A 15,822-nucleotide genomic window follows, 5' to 3' on the forward strand; every position below is an offset into this window, starting at 1 on the left:
GCTCTTCCCCATAACCGGAACCCGCCGTATAAATAACCACACTCGCGAGGGGTTCTGATCTCTACTCTTCCGCCCCTATACGGGCGATGGTCGATCGCAGCTGCTTTCCCTTTTCGCCGCGGCCTCCTCCGCGGTAACCTTTTGGCAATTGAGTGCCGATCGAGCGGTGGAGATGTCCTCGCTGTCTCCACTGCCCATGACTCTCGAGTAGGGGTTTCGTCTCGGCCGCCCATGTATGGGCGATGGTTGATCGCCGCCTCCCGATCTTGGTATCTACTCCGACGCTTCCTCTCTCGCTTGACTTTGCGACTTCTCAGTACCGATCGGGAGACGGAGATGCCTCTGTTGTATGCGACTGGGTTCCACTACGCAGCAGATGAGCGATCGATTCATCCTATTAATTCTTTGTCGAGGTGAGATTTAGGGTTACGTTAGCCCTGCATTTATTTTTTACTTATTTCTTTAATTCAGCATCTCGTTGAATATGTTGGTGGATTTCGACTTCAAACCATATCTACTTTGTTTGCTCACATACTGTTTACTACAATGTCCTTCTCGTTTCTCCTCTACAGGGACGGGCGCAAGGCCGGTTCGATGATTGCTACAGCAAATGAACTACAAGGTAATAATGTGACATTAACTAAATCGTTCTTCCTCTTCTATACTCGTTGCGTTCCATCAGCCCATTCTGCCGCTGTTATTACGTTTTCGTCATCCCATTTCGTTATGGTTAGCATCTAAGTCCATCTTGGCAAAGCGGAATAGCCTCAAGAGGCAGTGTCTTGCTTTGAATGCTAATGGACTGACATCAACCTTCTTCTTTTCGGTTCTGCACTCGACTCTGATCGCGATGCAGATCAGTAAAGATGATACATCAACTCTGTTCAGTACTAGCATTCTCTCAGTTTCTTCATTAGAATGCTAACGTCTTAGCAACGAAGAGACATCACCATCAAGAAGAGGCTTAAGTTCATCTCAAGAATATGTCTCGTACGAGAGATCGGGCGTGGGTATCAGTTAAAATTAGGATTCCCCTTCCCGGTTGGATGGTAAAAGTGGATCCCATTTTTTGAACCACAGTTCGGTGCCGCTTGGCTAACCGAGTGGGTCATTGGAACTGCTTCCCTGGAAGGAAATTGTTTTGTCGAGTGTGTACTTGGAGATTGAAGGTTGTGGAGATTCGTGCATGCCCATTGAATGGGCCACGTGTCTACAACGCGTTCAGCATCATGCGCATGATGATGTTGACGCGTGAGATGCACCCACTTTCGCCAAATGCGGACAATGTTCCCTGGCTCGACCAAGACAAGCGCAACCGCGCCGATCCGGGTTCGATGTCGTGGCAGGCCAATGTAGGCGACCCAAGTATTGAGACTTGTCGTCACGCCAAGTGAAATCGTTCGGGGCAACCACAATAACAAATAACAAATCTGCGTAAGCGTACGGTACCAATCAATTGATTGCGGAGGATATTCCAAATTTGGACAATTATTTTTTATTTAATTTGGTGATGACGTAACAATCGAGCTATAATGAACGACTTTAGGGGTCGATTGATCGGGGAAAATATACTTAATTTGGACAGTTTATTTTGATTTGATTTGGAAAAGACGTGACAACTGAACTATAATGAATGAGTGAATTCATTTTTTTATTATTTGCAGTTGTTACGTCTACCTATTTGCAGTTCTTTATGAATCCGATGATATCCGAGTCCACGTCTCAAGAAAAAAAGAGTTCCTGTCGAAAGCAAAACCAAACAAAGTGTTCACACAATAACACACGTATATGTATATTTTGGTAATAATAGTATAAGTTGTCTTGTGGGCGAAGGAAGGGAGTTGACGGGGATGCGGATGCGTGTTCACACCGGCAACCATCCGGTGGTTCCCACTTGGCGTGACGGACTCTTCCTCTCCTCTCCGTATGTGGTAAGGGGAGGACGAGCGAGGCGACAAATGAAGCGAAGCGATGATGTTCTTCAGACACGGCAAAACGAGGCGGACACGCGCGCCCAATCATCCCCACAAGGAAAAGGATGGGCGGGAAAAGTAATGGTGCGACGCGGTTTCCCTGAACCGGGCCCCTCCGAATCCCAACTTCCCCCACCATACGACCCTGACATGCCGTAACGTTTTCCGGGAAGCCACACTCTTGTTTGCTCTCAAACAGCTTTTGATGAACATATTATCCAAGCTCATTTAGTTCTTAGTTAAGAGATAGACATAAATAGTCATACAATTTATTCATTCTTTTTTGTCAATCCTTTGGATTTACTTTTCTGATTTGTATCCATTTCAAAAATGGTCAGCCGTATGCATGCATGGGCAGACAATTTGACCATAGTACCTCCTACATACAATACATATATGCATGAGATGACGATGGTATTCGGCTCGTGTTCGACAGCACTATTCTGTGCTCGATCAAGCGGCATTTTCCACCGACTTCCCTTGGAACATATTCCTCGCTTTCCGCAGTCTTTGTTTCAAACCTTGTGCTCTCTAATCGAAGCTTCTCTTCCTTTCCACACTATTGTAATCCGTGTGGTCTCCTAAAGTTATCCAACATCATTTGTTACGTGTTCTTCCACAGTAGAGTTGAGGGTCATGAATAAGACAGCTATCTAATATTCTGCTATTTATCTTTACAAGATCTTTCCTTTCAACTTCTCCACCTCTGATAGTTGATTGTTTCAAAATTTATTTATTTTTCTTTCTTTCTTTCTTTCTTTAGTTTGGGAGTTTGGATCCTGACGTGATTAATGCTTTAGGTGTGGTCAAATAATGTGGTAACAAGAAATGTTAGACTAGTCTTTTAAGTTGCACTCGACAATTCATGTTTATTCAAATTATAGGATTTGTGAGACTGTTTGAATGTTGACTTTGACCAAGGGGTCAATTGATTTTCAACTGCTACTTGTTACACGAGCATCTTAACTAATATAAAGTATATTAGTAGAAAATCGTTATTTAGGCGTACTGATCCGTATTAAGGAGATTTTTTTTAATGAATTATGTATTTAAAAAATTAAGTAGTGAGTGGGGGATTAAATTCCTCGATAAATTTAAGATATCAATAATACGAAATGGCATCAAAGTAATTATCTGACAGTCGGCAGCTTTATAGAGGCAATAAGCGCAAGAAGTAAAGGTAGGAGAGGAAAGAGCGATACGTCGTTAGAGAGAGAGAGAGAGAGAGAGAGAGAGAGAGAGAGAGAGGAAAAATAGTAAGGTTGGGGTTTTCGGAGGGGTGGGAGAAGATGATGCACGGAGGAGGAGGAGGTGGTGACGGTGGCTACGTCGGGCGGATGGCGATGGTGGCGGGAATCCCACTGCAGGTAAACCCGGCGCCGGCGGCGGAGATGTTGGACACGAGCGGCAGCGCAGGGGTACCGCAACCGCCTCAGCCGCGGCTGAGGGTGAAGGAGGAGAAGGTGCCGCAGTGGAGCCAGCAGGAGACGCGGGATCTCATCGCGATCAGGGCCGAGCTGGAGCGCGACCTCGCGGTGGCGCGGCGTAGCAGGACGCTGTGGGAGGCGGTGGCCGCCAGGATGCGGGAGCGCGGCCACCGCAGGACGTCGGACCAGTGCAAGTGCAAGTGGAAGAACCTCGTCAACCGCTACAAGGTCTCACCCTTTTCTCGTCGATCATTCTTTTCCCCCTTTTTCTTGGTTCCCCCAATCTTGCCTCGTTGATCTCGATCGGTATCTCCCAATTGATTCTTTGATTTGTTCTGTAGGCCGCTGATCCCGCGGACGGCCGGCAATGCCCCTTTTTCGAGGAGCTGAATGCGGTGTTCTTGGAACGGGCGAAGAACACGCAGCGGCTCCTCTTGGAATCGGAGTCCATCGCCTCCCCGTCGAAGAAGAAGCTGAAGAGGCTTAGCGGGGATCGATCCTCCTCGGATGAGTTCCCGGAGGACGACGAGGACGAGAACGGCAGCGACGAGGAGCGCCTCTCGAGGAGCAGAAAGAAAAAGGCCGACAGCAGCAGAGGGGGACAGAGGTCGGCCGGCATCCGGGAGCTGCTACAGGAGTTCCTGCAGCAGCAGCGGCGGATGGAGCTGCGGTGGCAGGACACGGTGGAGCGGCGGGCGCAGGAGCGGCGAGCTCTGGAGCATGAGTGGCGGCTGTCGATGGAGAAGCTGGAGAGGGACCGGCTGCTGCTGGAGCAGGCGTGGCGGGAGCGGGAGGAGCAGCGGAGGATGAGGGAGGAGAGCCGGGCGGAGAAGAGGGACGCCCTCCTCACCACTCTGCTCAATAAGCTCATCCAAGATGATGATCTCTGAGACGGCCTCCCTCTTGAATTCCATTGATGATCATTTCATGTCGAATTAATTTAACACAACGTATGAGATATTTTCCCATTTAACATAATTTATAGATCTCTATGGTTCAAATAATTCCTACTACGCACATTGGCATATCATTCTTCAATGGCGAGCAATCGATCCTGACATCGCAGCGGTTACGAGGAGACATGGCTTCTTTACATCACCAACACATGATCTATTTGCCACAAGAATGATGGATGTCATGCCATTCCTACATCACATCAGGAAGCTCACTGTTTATATTGATGTTAGTTTCTGCTGCAGCACCACACAAGACTTTGACCATAGCTGGTGTTTACTTACATGTGATCAAAGTGGGCTAATTACATTACCAGTTAAACCTGCCTAACATTCATATTCCTAGATTTAAAAACTTATATTAGAATCTTCAATATTATAAAAATAAAACATATGTCCATTTACATTCACGTCATCAATTTTATCAATAAAATTAATAAATAAAAATAATAATTTTAATATTTTAGTTGATAATAATGGATAACATCGATGGTGATGCATCGTTGGGGCCATGGTGGATGGTAAGGATAAAGAGAACAGTGACAAGAGTTGAGGGTCATTTTATATTTGCATCGGTACCGACATAGATACAAAATGATCCTTTTGCTGCTTGGTAGATGCAAAGCAACGAAAAGGTTGTTTGTTACGTTGGCATCGATATAATTGTCGAGCGGTAAAAGGGGGGGCACTCAGCATTTACATTGGCGCCGATGTAGATGCTAAGCAACCTTTTGTCGCTTTTCATTTGCATCGACGAGATATCGAGTAACCCTTTAGTCGCTTTTCATCTGCATTGATGAGATACCGAGCAACCCTTTTGCCACTCGACAATTGTGTCAACATCAATGCAATGAGCAACCCTTTCATGACTCTACATTTGCGTCGACATCGACACAGTTACCGAACGACGAAAGGATTGCTCAACATTTGCATCGACGGTCCTTTCAACGCTCGATAATTACACCAACATTGACGCAAATACAAAACGACCCTCACTTCTTATCATCGCTCTTCTTATCCACAGTAACCACCTGCGACCCTATATTATCATCCAACACCACCAACATCATATGTCATGTCACCACTAATTCAAATATTGAAATAATATTTTTACCTGCTGTTTTCATATTTACGTCGATAAAACTAATTACGTTAAGATAAATAAATCTAGATATCTCATTTTAATTATAAGGACTCCAACAAGCAAATGCCTTTGCTTACAAACCTGATCTGCTGCCTCTAATTGGCACTAATGTTTAGTGTTACTTCAAATAAGAAGGCATCGATGAGGAAGATAGAGCAGACATGCACTGTAGCAAACTGCCATACACCAGAAAAGATAAATCGATAATATGAATCAATCTAAGGGGGTAACTCCGACAATAAATTGATCAGTTGCCTTAGTAGGCACCTGTTAACCAAAGCATAATGGTTGATAATGTCAAAAGAAAGAAAACATCAACTCACTACAACCACATTAAGAGAACAACAGAGCCGAAAATTTTCCATGAAAGTGAAAGATCGTTTATTAACACCGATGTAATCATCGACCACATTGGTTGGGTAAAACCAAGCACCTTAAAACCAACAAACAGATGCAATCAATATAATTATATATTCTCTGAAACAATCAGATCACAAACTCAGCAACTGCTGAAGCAAACCATAGATCATAGATCATAGTGCAATGAACTTGGGCCTGCCGTTTGTCCATAAACCATTAGACTGGAGAAAAAGAACAACATTGAAGTTCACTACAGCCTCTATGATTATGCTGCAATGATTATGATCACAATGAGTAGGATAATCCCAAAAATCACCAAAAGCAAGCACATCTGCACATGAACCAAATGACTCGTTAACACACATTGGTAGCGAAAAAAAAAAAACCAGGAATAAGAGGCATAAAATTGATTTTACCAAGGATGAATTTGATTTTTGTGTTTTTGCTGCGTTTTTGAGTTGAGTTTTTCCTTGTGCAGTTGCTGCGTAAGAGTTCTCGATGTGGGAGTTAATGTCATCTGTAACAAAAGAACTATAAGTTAGTCAAAGAACAGAAAATAATAGACAACTGTCAATACGAAGCTAAAATCCCTCACCAATTACAGCTCCTTGATCATGAACCAACACCGCAAGGTCCTTAAATATTTCATTCACTTGGCCTATCTGCTGCTGAATCTCTTGAATGCCCTGTTCTCTCTCCTCGATAATTGCCTCATTGAAAACAATCTCATTATCCAACAACACCACCTCTTGCCTATACACCAAAAAGGCAGACGTCTCAGAATCATATCCAAAAAAGCACTCATAAAGGGCTGCACAACAAAATTTGAGCATTAAGAAACTATAGAGAAAATCCAATCAGTATCTTGTAGCCAAGTTATGGCCTCATGATCCAAATAATTGCAACCTAAGTAATCTACTGTCCCAATTATGTGTGTGGTATATAGTGCAGGCATTAGGCCTTTACCTTGTGGCCCAAAATAATATAATTCAAATTATTAGCAATAAAACAATTTAGTTATAAGAACGAGATTATATTCTTATCTCCACTCCACTTAAATATCTTGTATCCAAATGAGAGGACAGCATATAGCTCGGAATCCTCCTTTAAGGTTCACATGTTGGACTAATCTAAGTAACACTGGAGTACTGGACTGTGGCACTTGGTTTCCAAATGGAGTCAACTGCATTCCATTGACAAATGAAACAAACTGATAACCAGAATTATGCTTGGTTATATCTAAAGATATTTTTCCTGATGCAACAAAACCAAACTTTTCTGAAAAATGAGAATTATCAGTGTAAATGCTCTGCAAAGCGCACGGTGATATCTGCAAAACATTTACGAAATTGAATGAGACAGAACCACAATTCACCTTCTAGACTCCGCAAGTACAGCACGTTGCTCAAGCGCCTTGTTGGAATTGGAATCAGCTTCAGTAGCAGCATAACTACACAAAAATAACCAGGCAGTAATATGAGGTACCAATCGGTGTACATATTATAGGATTTACATGAACAAATAAATAAGAATATATAGTTGAAATCAATTATGCTCATTGCCAAAATTAAATCCACTAGTTCAAATATCGAACCAATCACTTTTTTTTTTTTTCTATCTCTATAGAAATCATTTAGTGGTAGCAATCTGCAATTACTTATCAAGAAGCATTCGGATCAAAAGGGTATTTGTTTGTTTTTTTCTTTCACTTCAGGTCAAAGGTTTTACGTTGATACTGAAGGTTTAAGGATGACTGGGGCATCAGAGCACTTGCTTCCATAGAACAAAAGTTCAAATCTTAGCACCAAAGAAATAACCCAGACTCCTTATTTCAAGACCAATCATAGAAGACTGAAATCTTCAAAAGCCATTCCACATGCAAAGCAGGTTACAAATAAAGAAATACCAACATATTGATACTTTGTCGGGGCTATTGAGCTGAAGAAAGAATGCAGCAGCTCCAAAATTCAATATCAAGAATAAAAAATAGCAGGTTACCTGGAAGGAAGAACTGTTTGGGGAACCAATGGGGCATATGCAGTTTCTCTCTCAGCTGAAAGCCTTTGAAGTTTCTGGAACTCTTTCAGAATATTTTGAAAATCCTTTGCAAGTTTTGCATCAGCTACTTTTTTGCTTGCCTGGAATTCAATGAAATGCTTAGGCACAAGAAATTTTTCTATACAGAAGTACAAAGTTATATGCACACACTAAATTCATGCTTTCTCCCGTGGTGTTTACCAATAATATAAGATCAGATGCAGAAAGTAAAGTTTGAAATTCTTGGGAAAAATTTAAGCTCAAGAACCTCCAACCCTTCCCAGCCTAGAAGAAATCTAGAAGATGCAGAATATGACAAGGCTTCATTGGAGCATGAGAGTTTGTCAAGACTTGTTACAGAAGATCAATTTGTTTGAAGCCCTCTTAAGTCAAAAGAGTCCCACTTGTAGTGTCACCATGATATCTTGTTTTTATCTGAATGAGTCTCAGTCTCAGTCTCAATTTGTACTTAAAAAATTTAATAAAAGAAGTGAGCAACAAGACAACTCATCAACAGAAACGTATATGACATGATTTCTTTTAGTTGATGTGGAAATCCAGGTAAAAGTAGTCCCACCATGATGCTGGAAAAATGAATAAGATCAAAAATGGATGAAAAAAAGACACTTACACTAACTTCAACACGATGATCTGTTTCACTAGCTTGTTTAAGTTTCGCAGAAGTATCTTTAACTAGCTGTCCAATTTGTAGCCTTGCATTGTGCCTGCCAGCAAAGCAGATTATATTAAGTAAGACTTCTTGGAAGGTGAAATTCCACAGAAGAAAAAAAACAATAAATATACAGTCACTGCTACCAAAGATTGTTGCCAGAAAAACCAAGGGAAAGCTGACTTAGCAGTAAATTTCAAACGTGTCAATTGGATAGGTAAATAGGACTAAGATAGTAATTGACCTCCACAACTGGATGGGTTCTGGAAAATTTGCTCAGGAAGTGTGAATCCATGGAAAAAATAAAAAAGAAACTTGAAGAATATCTAGAAATGTGCTAAAAGAACATTACTTTAACAAGCCTACCTTTCTTGAATCAAATAAAAAACTACTTCTTAAAACAACTTTATTCAGTTAAGCTTTAGTCACATTGAGACAAATTAAGAAAAAAACTAGAACTTTACAAATGTGAAGCATATGTTTTGCAAGAGAGCGAAAAAGACATACATAAGTGTGCAACTCACATGGAAGAAGCATACAAACTAACAATTACTACTAATCAGATACTAGAACATAAAGACTGACTTTAGCAGCAAAAAAAATCCTAAAATAAGAAAACATTGTATAAAAAATGAAAATTCTCCAACTGTATAAACCAAAAAGAGAAGCAGTAGCAAGTACTTTGTCCCTTATGTTATTGTACTGAAAGGGAAAAGTGTAAAAGATGTTTATTGCATAAGTTAAATAACTTGAAACAGCAACAAAATTTAATCCGGTTCTTCTAATACATGATTTGGGTCCTCTAATTTCTAAAACCTATAGGACATCATTAATCACACACCTCAACAGAGTCTTCGGCCAAACTATATCATGAGCCACAAGGGTTCGAGTTTCCACACTCTGTCTCTAGGGTTAAGGTTGCATAAATTAGTCCTCCCCAGACCCCAACATTTGGGGGGGGGGGGGGGTGTGGTGGTGGTGGGAGGGGGGAGAGATATCGTAAGCCATCAAGTCTATCGGAATCATCCACTTCATCTGGCTAAAAAGATAGAAGCAACCAGAAGTACAGTTTCTCATAGTAGATTAAAAATTCAAACATCCGACAGTCACCCATATTTCTGAGAGAAAATAGTTCACAAAATACAATGTATTGGGCCATATGAAACTTCAATAACAACAAAGCTAATAATTTACACCAAAGATCTAATTTTCATATGATTGAACGACAGATTAGTGCAGTAGGAAGCAAGGTCAACTAAAAATCACCAATACCTCAATCAAAACCATGAATTTTTTATTATTTTAGGTGTCGAACCAAATGGTAATAGAATTTGCTACAAATTCTAACTGATAGTTAAATTTAAATAACTGAATCACATCGATTTTCGACCAGCTCCACATAACAAGTCGTTCATCGCTTCTGGCATGCATGTTGTGAATACTCCATCAACATATGTTAACAGGAACTTGCGACCATCAACTCAATGTAGTAAAGATAAGATTTGAATACTGTGTCTGCAACTCTATTAGGATGAAACATATGAACATATCTCTGTTTTGGTTTAAATATTCATCAGATCTCCTACGAGCCTGTTATAATGCAACATAAAGAAAAACAAAATGATGTGAGAATAAAAGATTTATTCTTTCTAAGCTGTTCCATTAAGCTGCGGTCGGAGAGCACAGGTGATCACTGAGATGGCTCGACCAAGTTTTGTCAAAATTTTACAAATATCGACCAGTCCACTAAAGTTGACACCACATTCTTGGCCAATGGCAAGCAAAGGCAAGAAAGAGGATTTCCGGTGTCAGGTTATGGAAGCACTCCGTCGCTTTCTTATACATGGCGACGGTCTAGTAAAAAGCTGTATAACAAACATATTCATCTCAAAGGCGTAACCCCAAAAGAAACTATCATCAACCGTAGCGAACATTCCATCTTTCGAGAACTTCAAGCCAACGAAATCCGACCACCGACTCAGAACAGCAATCTATCAAAACTCAAAAAGAAGAAAGAGAGATGCTATGCGGCGCAGAGCCCTCACAGCTTCTCGCGGAGCTCCGGGGTGTCCTTGGGGGTGCCGATCGTATTGACGAGGCGCTCGAAGTTACGGACGGCCGTGGTGATCTGAAAGAGCCCAGCCGCTACGGCCTGCGTAGGATCTTGCCGCCCGTTCGCCAGATCCCTCCGCCCGATGAGCGGCCGCCCCGACTCCAGATCCTGGAAGCTCATCCTCTCCCTCTCAAATCCTAGCCGAGAAAGAGAGAGGAGGGGCGAGGCGAGGGACAAATCCCAATCCCAATCCCAATCCCAATCCCGAACCCGAACCCTAACCCGAGGCAATTTCGTGGGCGAAGGAAGAAATTAAGCGAGAAGAGGGATCGACAGATCGAAACCCTCGTTTAATTGGGAAGGAACAAAAGGAGGTGGCGATCGAGGAGAGATCGGACAGAAGGAAAGGTTGGGAGAGGAAGCCGAGAGATGCAACCCCAAATCGGCCACCACCAAAACAAGACCACGATTTAAACGGACGGCCACGAAACCAATTTGGCTTTTGCGTCGACTTGCACTCAAACCCTTCGCGTGAATTATATGTCACGGAAGAAAATAATATTCGCTCGCTTCCGTTATTAAATTCGAATTCGTGTGAGCATTATTATTATTATTATTATTATTATTATTATTATTATTATTATATAATTGATTTATGGAGGACTAATTTGTCTTCTGATTTATCCTTATTATTATTATTATTATTATTATTTATTTCTTCCAAGTTGATGTAGTGCAAGTTTGGTCTTAGCAATCAAAATCCGTTCCGTTTTAGTTGTGGCTTTCACGTGCTTTGAACTTCTCACTATATGTTCGTTTGACCCAATCATGATTGATTGAATTAAATATTTTTTATATTCTAAATCAATTAAATATATTTCTTATTTATACGTAACTCCGTTCATAACCTCCGCTAAATTGTACCGTATACATAGCGATGTCATCCCCGTCTGTCCCCCCCCCTCTTATAGCAGGGGATGGAAGACGTCGAGGGAGTGGAAGGATTTGATCCTTTTGTTCCTCTGCGGGATTTCGCAGTTGATCGAGTGGAAACGCTGGTTCTTTCTCGCGTTTTCTGCTCCGTTCTTCGTCCGGCCGAAGGAAACGTGGTTTGCGACACTCTCTCTGTCTGTCGCTTTTTCTTTTTGGGGACGTGAGCTGTCGCCGTCCGCGAAAGAAAGCGACGTGCTTGCGGTGGAAGGCAGATACAGGGAACAAAGGCTTCGAACACCGCGCTGTTCCTGACAAGAGAAGGAAGCCGATCGGATGAAGTAAAGACGCGAGAAAAAGAAAGAGTCTTTCTCAGATCAGTCTCGTAAGTCTCCAAAAGCACTTATTTTTATCGTTTTCTTAGCGTCGAAGACAGGTTGGAGTCATCGAGCCGCTTTGGAGGGGGCAACGGGCGCCCATTTCGGGAAGACGACGAGGTATTCCTCTTCGTTGTCGCCATCAAACTTCTAATCTCTCTCGATGAATGGAATTATCGGCGAACAAGACCCGGATGCATCTAAGACCATACAGATTCAGAAATCTAAAGGAAGTGTGATCTGAATGTCGAGTAAAGAGAAAGAAAAGAACTATTTTTGGTCAGATTTCGCCATGTACTCGATGGGGGGTCAGGGGGATTTCGAGCTGCAGTCCAAGTCGACGGCGCTCCCGTTCTGCCAGAAGAACCGGAGCTCGCACGAGAGGGACGTCCGGAACTTGACGGAGAGAAAGATCCCCACCCTCCACCGTGTCCTAGCATGCCCGCTGAGGTCGAACGACACGACGCCCCGCTTCAGCGCCACGTCCATGGTCTCCATGGCCGCCTGGTCCAGCGGGATCGGCGACGAAGGGAAGTGGTAATCGAGCTCCAACGAGCTGTTCTTGGCGACGTCGAACGGGTCGGCCCGCAGCGCCGCGACGTCGATCCTATGGAACTGGAGGAGGAAGCTCAGGTCGGAGAAGCTGGCGTGGGCCTTTTTGTTGTCGTTCTCTGCCACCAGATTCAGGACCATCTCGATCTCGAGAAGCCCCGATTGGTCGTAGACGAGCTTGCTGAGCTGTGCGTAGGCGACCTTGATGTATGGCATCTTGGGCTGGTAGATAATGTAGATGGCGAACACGACGATGCCGGCGATGATCACGGCTATTGCTAGGACGGCACACACGATCGCAGCTAGCCAGACTGCCCAACTGGTCTGCTGCGGCGTGGCAGGAACGAACGCTGGCATCACGATCTGCAATGAACAGCATCCGGGGATTGATTGGGAAGGAGATCAATTGGTGTCTCGGACATGGTGGCTTAAGGTTTGGTATCTCCTTTGCCCTGATAGAGAGCTACTGGTTTTCGCCTACAAAGTGTTTGTTAAGGGGCCTTTGTAGCTTTATGGTTAGCCAAAGTAAAATACCATGCTTGCCTTGCGTTTGCTGGTTCGCCCTTTACCCTTTTTGAGGTGCCACCGCGAGGCCATGATTGGATCTGCCAACCTCGCTGAGCATGCAGCCTTTTTGCTTTATGGTTTTAGGTTTTCCATTTTCTAAACCATTCGATCACTTATTGTAAAACTACAATTATCGAGGGAAGATCTTGTTGATATCCTGATCAGTGTCATATGATTTTTACTTGTGTTTACAAGATTGTTCGAGGTAGACTAAGGCTAAAAGAGATATTTTGATTTACTTCATACGATTTCCAAATTAGTAATATGAGAAAAGTAAATCTGATGATCAATAAAAAATGGTCTTTTCTATAATTATGGTAAAAATGAGTTTTTATATATTGTTGTAAAAGAACAGAATATTTTATGAAATATTATAGGGGGAGACAATCTGTAACTCCGACCTTATCCACATCAATAGACTAGTATGAGGCAACATTTGTTTCGTTCTTTCAGCCTGGATGTCCCATAAACGTCATGTGTTGGATAATGATTGGTCGACAATATTCTCTCCATTATTTATCTCCCCTCGCTCCTTCTTGAAGGTGAACTTCGAGAACTCTTTCGATGAGATCCCAAAGTACAATTATCAACTTATCTAACACGTGCGTCATATATAGACTATGACTATGGGGGAGTAATTGAGAAGCTTAATTATCCCAAAGTACAATTATCAACTCATCTTTTGATTTTTGGAGCTCTCCTTGTATCTCCTCCAAATGTCCATCTATTTGTCATAGTTGGATCCGTAGGGGGTCCTTCATTGAGTCTACTAATTGGGGCCCAAATTCAAGTGGGGTAGATTGAGAGTGGTGTGGTCTATTGAATTCCATGATCGGAAATCAAAGTGCTCCCTCAATCGATGATTCGACAAGCCTCGAGCGATATAGTGATGTCGACATCATGTCACATTGGGTAATCTCAATGGATGTTAATGGTGGCAGAGCTAGGGACTGCGACTGAGCTAGTGGCACTACTAATTGAGCTAATGGGGCAAAAGCAAAGTGACGACCCATATCATACTCGTTAACATCTACACATATTGAGTGAAGCTTAAGAACAACTCGACAAAAATAAGTGGATGGGTCGAGGCTATCCCTAAGGATAAGAGACCTAAGTCACTCAATAGGCGTTAATATTTCATTGGTATTTGCACCGAGGCTACTGTCCTTTTTAGGTGAAAGTATTGTGGGTTAAGACAAAACCTCTTCGCTCGAGTATTTATTGAGAGAATCGATATCCAAGTGTTCCTATGATATCGAATTCTCCTTCTATTACCAAAAATATTATGAGAAGATATCGTTAATATCTTAGTCAGCCCAATGTGGTTCTGATATATATGCACAGGGTTATTCGAGATGCATCCGATGTGATAATATCGAGTTTCTAACGTGTCACTTGCACGAAGACTAAGGTCGAAAAGATTTTTCAACTCGATTCTTTTGATGCATAAGTTAGTAACTTGAGAAAAATGAGTATGGTGATGAGCAGTAAAAAATGATCCCCTTGCAACTATACTAAAAATGAGTTTTTATACCCAATCATAAAATGATAGAATATTTTATGAAATATTATGCAAGGAGATAACCCTGAATGATTTCTAACCATGATCTTTTCTCGACGTGAGGATAGCTTATAACTATCAATCTTCTCTTATCAATGTAGAAATAGTAGAGGGTACTATTTTGGGCAATGATATTTTCCTATCAACTATCATTGATTCTTTTCCTCTTATCATCCACCTCTAAATTTCTAGACTAGTGTTTAGGCTCTTGATCCTGTCTCAGCTTACTAGGTGGAACGACTTGTCTCCATATTCTGAAGTGATCTCATTAATCTAGAATAACCATTACCTTGTTTTCTCCCTATTCTAAATTAGATCCTTGGTTCACCTTCAAATTAATTGAAATTCGATAGATATTATCTTGAGTTTAATATTGCACAAAACTATATCTTTGATCATTGCAAATATTGTGATGAACTGTAAGGTGCAGGGGAAGGGCAACGCAGCAAACCAGCGAGTCACCTTGTAATGCGACATGCAATTCGCGTGAAGGATGCTGCTATCTTCACGGCTATGGCAACTGCTGCTGACCTTAGCATATAAGCATGCAGGCCATTTCGAAGGAAGTCCAAGAAGAGGTTTTGCTGTTATTTCACGTTTTGTTTGTGATGCTGATGTAGAGGACTAGGGCCAAGTCACCTCCCACTCGACAGCAATGCGGCGGTAATAACGATCTATCGGTCATGTGGACAATAGTTCATGGGAGATCATTCGTGCTGATCTTGTTGATCGTTGTGAACAGTAATCCCCAAACAACCATTTAGACCTATTCCCTCTCACTCAATCTCCGTGGACGATAGCTTACAAGAGATCGTTTGAGCTTATCACACTCATGAATAAAACGTCAAAAGAAGACTGTTACAATGGTTATAGATGGTCCCCTCGATAGCCTAAGTATAAAAGTCGACCCCTAACACATGTCCAAGGGTTGGACCTTTTTCCAAAAATCCTTTATATTTTATACAACCTCCAAAAAGCTAACTTGAACATTAAACGAGTTGAGTTGAAAAGTTCTCCGAATATTGACATTTATATATGAACCCATCGAAGAGATTAAAATCCATCTTGAATCCTTGAAAGCCATCATGAAAACCACCTCGAATACCTTGATGTTGTGTCAATTATCACATGAGGCTACCACGAGGGTTTCTTCGATGATACCAAACCATAATAGTTTATTATTATTTTTTTCTCTTTTACCATGTTATTATCATATGT

The 15,822-nt window shown here is 42.0% G+C and overlaps 3 protein-coding genes across 3 annotated transcripts; 1 reads left to right on the forward strand and 2 right to left on the reverse strand.

The window, feature by feature from the left end:
• The first annotated feature begins 67 nt into the window (after positions 1-67).
• Positions 68-4,378, forward strand: LOC135678296 (trihelix transcription factor GT-3b-like). The gene is made up of 3 exons (XM_065190912.1): positions 68-413; positions 573-3,628; positions 3,742-4,378. Exons 2-3 carry the CDS (start codon positions 3,263-3,265, stop codon positions 4,288-4,290), a joined length of 915 nt encoding a protein of 304 aa, XP_065046984.1. The 5' UTR covers positions 68-413; positions 573-3,262; the 3' UTR covers positions 4,291-4,378.
• A 1,452-nt stretch (positions 4,379-5,830) lies between these two features.
• Positions 5,831-11,121, reverse strand: LOC135678297 (syntaxin-22-like). Its single transcript, XM_065190913.1, has 7 exons — positions 10,610-11,121; positions 8,526-8,619; positions 7,856-7,995; positions 7,233-7,307; positions 6,453-6,610; positions 6,274-6,374; positions 5,831-6,188 (listed from the first exon to the last, which is right to left on the reverse strand). The coding sequence occupies exons 1-7, from the start codon at positions 10,795-10,797 to the stop codon at positions 6,123-6,125; spliced, it is 822 nt and encodes a 273-aa protein (XP_065046985.1). The 5' UTR covers positions 10,798-11,121; the 3' UTR covers positions 5,831-6,122.
• A 437-nt stretch (positions 11,122-11,558) lies between these two features.
• LOC135679854 (uncharacterized) lies at positions 11,559-12,955 on the reverse strand. The gene has a single exon (XM_065193837.1). The coding sequence runs from the start codon at positions 12,831-12,833 to the stop codon at positions 12,234-12,236; it is 600 nt and encodes a 199-aa protein (XP_065049909.1). The 5' UTR covers positions 12,834-12,955; the 3' UTR covers positions 11,559-12,233.
• Between the last annotated feature and the right edge of the window lie 2,867 nt (positions 12,956-15,822).

This window comes from Musa acuminata, chromosome BXJ1-7 (genome assembly GCF_036884655.1).
Source record: "Musa acuminata AAA Group cultivar baxijiao chromosome BXJ1-7, Cavendish_Baxijiao_AAA, whole genome shotgun sequence".
In the NCBI taxonomy this organism is placed as follows: domain Eukaryota; kingdom Viridiplantae; phylum Streptophyta; class Magnoliopsida; order Zingiberales; family Musaceae; genus Musa; species Musa acuminata.